This window comes from Bison bison, unplaced genomic scaffold, assembly GCF_000754665.1.
Source record: "Bison bison bison isolate TAMUID 2011002044 unplaced genomic scaffold, Bison_UMD1.0 scf7180017864255, whole genome shotgun sequence".
NCBI classification, from domain to species: domain Eukaryota; kingdom Metazoa; phylum Chordata; class Mammalia; order Artiodactyla; family Bovidae; genus Bison; species Bison bison.
Window position 1 is genome coordinate 1,573,157 of NW_011494827.1, and position 5,567 is coordinate 1,578,723.

The 5,567-nt window shown below is 45.9% G+C and overlaps 1 protein-coding gene across 1 annotated transcript in view; it reads right to left on the minus strand.

The window, feature by feature from the left end:
- Positions 1–5,567, minus strand: part of EVC2 (Ellis van Creveld syndrome 2) — a 164,665-nt gene that overhangs the window by 66,449 nt on the left and 92,649 nt on the right. Inside the window, exon 11 of the mRNA XM_010847786.1 lies at positions 3,395–3,634. Within this exon, the coding sequence (XP_010846088.1) occupies positions 3,395–3,634 (240 nt within the window). The remainder of the gene's footprint in view (positions 1–3,394; positions 3,635–5,567) is intronic.

Consider the following 5,567-nt stretch of genomic DNA (forward strand, 5'->3'; position numbering starts at 1 on the left):
AATTATTTTTTTTTAAAAGGGCTTTGAAAAGTGCATTCAAGACCCAGATGGTAAAGTCTTATCAAAACAATTCTGCTGCCTTAGGAATGGAATGTACATTTTACTCAGGTGTCCTTCAGCCACATGTGGTCACACCTCTGAAGTTCCCCAAACACACCTCTGAAGTTCCCCAAACACAGCATCACATCAGATGCTGAAGTTCTGGGATATATCACCACTGGCTCTGACCCCAGCACCCTCACATTCAGCAAGGACATGAGATGAGTCTGGTCACAGAGTAGCAAGAAATTCTCAGAATTTGCAAAATGCATGAAAACCCAAGCAAGCACACGAGAGTAATAATAGCCTAGCACACACTGGGTGCTTCTTCTGGGCCTGGCACTGGACCCAGAGTGTTTCTCGTCTTTTCTAACTTAATCCAGGGAGAGGATTCTATTATTCCCATTTCACAGATGAGGAAACTGAGTCCACATCACACAGCTGGTAAACGACTGAGCAAGGCTTTGAACCTCAGCCATCTGATTCCAGGACCTGTGCTCTAGCTCAGTAGTGGTTGTCTCACAAATCCAACTTCAACCAGTAGCACAGTAATTAGATGAGCCATAATTAAACCAGCAGAAATGAGACCTGCAGTAATTAAAACATCAGCCTTAGTGTATTATCTCACTGACTGGCTCTGTTGTCTCTTTTCCAGGTGAAATACTGTTCATGCAATGCGTTACTTGGAGGTTCAATGTCTTCTTCAAAAAGAAACATATGAGGCCCTGGACAGTCCCCTTTCCATACAAAAGCTATAATCTTTCCAGGTCCAACACCTGAGGATTTGCACTCTCCAGACAGTGAAGAGTGGAATGGTCAATGGGATGTGTCCAAAGGCCAGCTTCTCCTTAAGAGTTCCTGGCAGCAGGTCAACACAATAGGAACACTGAGATGGTATTTCCATCCTCCACGGAGCTGGATCCCGTGAGTTGGCTGATCTGAGCCCTTATGTCAGGAAGCTCAGAGTCGGGGTCCTCAGATACCAACGTGTCTGTGCCATGGCACTATCACCACAGCTGTTACTTTTCTGTCCCCAGTCTTATGAACAATAACACATGTACTTCTTGACATGGGGAGTCAGACACAGCTCATCATGAGGAGTAAGTAAACGGGCAGCAAAGTCTATTCATCCCTAAGGGATGCGCTAGGGTCTGAATACCTACCCGGGAGTTTACTTATTCTCCTAAAGTTTTAGTGGGAAAAACCAAGAGGAAAAAGGAGAGCCTGGCTAGTTCTCTTCATGCTCAGATGTCCAGTACCTTCAGAGAGGGGTCCTCTCTTCCCAGAAGGCTCACGAGGGCCACTGGTCTCCTCCTGGGATGGCTCTGCTCTGTCACAGCCCTTACTCACAGGGCCTGAGTCAGGACCAGAACTCCGGTGTGTTACTGCACACCAGTGATTTCATTCATTCCCTGGTGGCTCAGACAGAAAAGAATCCGCCTGCAGTGCGGGAGACCTGGGTTCCATCCCTGGGTTGGGAAGATCTCCCTGGAGGAGGGCATGACAACCCACTCCAGTATTCTTGCCTGAAGAATCTCCATGGACAGAGATCCTGGCAGGCTGCAGTCCATGGGGTCACAAAGAGTTGGACATGACTGAGCGACTAAGCATACACATACAGGTGCAGGTTAAAGACCTTAGGCAGGCCTCGTAAAACTACTGACAGTCTCATATAAACTATTAGTTCAGTTCAGTCCCTCAGTCATGTCCGGCCCTTTGAGACCCCATGAATCGCAGCACATCAGGCCTCCCTGTCCATCATCAACTCCTGGAGTTCACTGAGACTCACGTCCATCGAGTCAGTGATGCCATCCAGCCATCTCATCCTCTGTCGTCCCCTTCTCCTCCTGCCCCCAATCCCTCCCAGCATCAGAGTCTTTTCCAGTGAGTCAACTCTTCGCATGAGGTGGCCAAAGTACTGGAGGTTAAGCTTTAGCATCATTCCTACCAAAGAACACCCAGGGCTGATCTCCTTTAGAATGGACTGGTTGGATCTCCTTGCAGTCCAAGGGACTCTCAAGAGTCTTCTCCAACACCACAGTTCAAAAGCATCAATTCTTCAGCGCTCAGCTTTCTTCATAGTCCAACTCTCACATCCATACATGACCACTGGAAAAACCATAGCCTTGACTAGATGGACCTTTTGTAGGCAATGTAATGTCTCTGCTTTTCAATATGCTATCTAGGTTGGTCGTAACTTTTCTTCCAAGGAGTAAGCGTCTTTTATTTTCATGGCTGCGATCACCATCTACAGTGATTTTGGAACTCCAAAAAATAAAGTCTGGCACTCTTTCCACTGTTTCCCCATCTATTTCCCATGAAATGATGGGACCAGATGCCATGATCTTCGTTTTCTGAATGTGGAGCTTTAAGCCAACTTTTTCACTCTCCTCTTTCACTTTCATCAAGAGGCTTTTTAGTTCCTCTTCACTTTCTGCCATAAGGGTGATGTCATCTGCATATTTGAGGTTATTGATGTTTCTCCCGGCAATCTTGATTCCAGCTTATGCTTCTTCTAGCCCAGCATTTCTCATGATGTACTCTGTGTTAAATAAGTAGGGTGACAATATACAGCCTTGACATACTCCTTTTCCTATTTGGAACCAGTCTGTTGTTCCATGCCCAGTTCTAACTGTTGCTTCCTGACCTGCATATAGGTTTCTCAAGAGGCAGGTCAGGTGGTCTGGTAGGTTTGGCCAAAAAATTCGTTTGGCTTAAAATGTTACAAAAAAACCTAAATGTACTTTTTGGCCAACCCAGTATTTGCACAGTCATCTAGGAATTCATTCTTTCTGGATTAATGACACTCAAGCTTCCATGCACAAACACCCACAAATTCACCCAAGCCTATGAAGACAGAGATCATAAGCCCTAGGCACACATCACCACACATGTGCACACACACACGTACATATATGCACTTACACATTTCTACTTTTAACTGCTATATATATTAAACCTATATTGTGCCAAGCACTGGCTTTCTGTGAATTTGATTAAATCTGCATCATGCCACTTTTAGTATGGGGACTCTATTACTTCCATTTTACAGATAAGGCAACAGACTCAGAGACACTTGGCAATTTGCTTTAGTTGACAGAGCTGACAGGTGGTGGAGCTAGAATTCGGGTCCAGGTGAGCCTGAGTCCAGGGCCTGTGCTTCAAGCCACCATTTATTTTCCCTGCTTACCGGAAAGTCACCCTCTACATCAAGAGGTGGAAGGAAGATGAGGTTAGTTCACTGGAACCCAGCACAAAAGAAGAGACAGGACTTAACTCGGGGAGAGGAGACATTTAGTGAAACAGTTCAGGAAAATGACTCCTCCATCAGAGGGAGCCTCATTGGAGGCATTACCTGTATTTTAGAGTAATCTTGCAGCAGCATTTTTGCTGCCTCTGGCTTCAGCTCGCCTTTGAAAATAGCACTTTTTATCTGGGTAAAAAAGATATTGTGCAGTTCGTTCCTCTGGAAAATGGCCAGCTGCCTGTGGGCCTTGGCAAGGTCCTCCTCCTGCTGTAGAGCGAGCGACCTCCTCAGGTGTTCCTGCTCCAGGCCGTGCAGGGTCCGCAGGAGGCTGCTGCACTCGACGGCGGACTGCGGAGAAAAGAGGGAATGTGTGGGGGGTGACACACCAGCCGGGTGTGTACAGGCACATGCACGCAACATGTGAGCACACACATGTATATGTGTGTGCAAATGTGTACACACAGCACACATACATGTCCCAACACACATGCACAATGCACATAAATGCACCCGCCAGTGATGTACATATATACATGCACACATATACACATGCATAGCGCACATAAACACACCCAGAAATAATGCATAGACATGCACACACATACATGCACACACACGACACACATGTACACACAGGACACACGCGTGCACCATCAACACACACATGCACAGTGCACATAAATGCACATACATATACACAAAGAAGCACACACATGCATGCACACGTACACACACATACACACTGCACACATGCATGTACCAGCAAACATACACATGCACACACACAGTGCATATAAATGCTCACAGCCACAAACAGTGCACATACATGCACAAAGATACAGCTACACACATACGCACACAGAGCGATACACTTACACACGCACACATGCACATGCAAGCACATGTGTGCACACACACATGGAACACACACATGTATACACACATACACAGAACCATCTCAAAGAAGAAAATTCATAAGGGTTGAAATCTGCAAATCAAACTGCCTGAAAATAGCCCGCAAAATGGAAACATCAATGGACTGTGCTGTTAGGCCTCTCGAGCTTATTTCCATCATCTTTCATTCTTAACTTAGTTGAAGAGAAAAATACCAGTGATCAGGCCCAAGCTGAGATCATTTGTGTAAAAGGGAGGCAAACAGGAGGTAAGAAGTGGCTTCTGGGATGCCTGCACTTTCTATGGTCCAGAGAGAAGGCAGGGGACACACTTTCACCGAGCTCCTGATGCATCTGCACTCCCCTCATCTCAGAAACCCATGCTGCAGGAGGGCATGTTAGTAATCCCACCTGCAGGGGCAGAATTCTAAGAAGACCCCAAGATCCCTGGCCCCTGGTATAGACATCACATGAATCCCCTCCTTTTCAGGGGACATAAACTTTGAAGATGATAGGACTGTCACTCCCACAATCCACAGAAACGCATTCATCTCCTGCTCCAGTTCAGTTCTCCTGTGGCACAGATGAGAGACTAAAGTCTAAAGCAAAGGACACCCCTTCCCAGGCCTGCCAACCAGCAGAGGTCATGTGAAGTGGCCTGGCATGGGACATATTAGAGTGGTGGGGAGTGGGGCAAGGTGGAGACAGAAAGCCCTGCCTACAGGGCCAGCCAGTCAACCCACCAAGGGAGGCTCTGCAGGACTATGCACTTGGTGTAGCCACATCTTCCCATTTTTTTTTAAACAGAAGCTGAAAGTCTGGGTTTTTATCCAAATTTTTATATTTTAAAAACTGGCAACATATGTGCATTTTTAAAGACACATTAATATAATGGTCATTCACCACAACTCCCTACTGAACTTTTCACTAAAATAGACTTTTCAGATAAATGAGGCATGTTTATCCTTTGGCTTCAAATGCCTGAAAAAGCAACCTGCATGGAGGGATTGGAGGACATGGACCAGGACAGGGCACTTCAATCCTGGCTCAAGAATCACAGGCCTGTGCCAGGCTATTCTGGCAACTATATTTACCCTGACTACACCATCAAGATGGGGAGACAATGAAAACAGTGACAGAATTTATTTTCTTGGGCTCCAAAATCACTGCAGATGGTGACTGCAGCCATGAAATTAAAAGATGCTTGCTTCTTGGGAGAAAAGCTATGACCAACCTAGACAGTATATTAAAAAGCAGAGACTTGACTTTACTGACAAAGATCTGTCTAGTCAAAGCTATGGTTTTTCCAGTAGTCATGTATGGATGTGAGAGTTGGACCATAAAGAAAGCTGAGGGCCAAAGAATTGATGCTTTTGAACTGTGGTGTT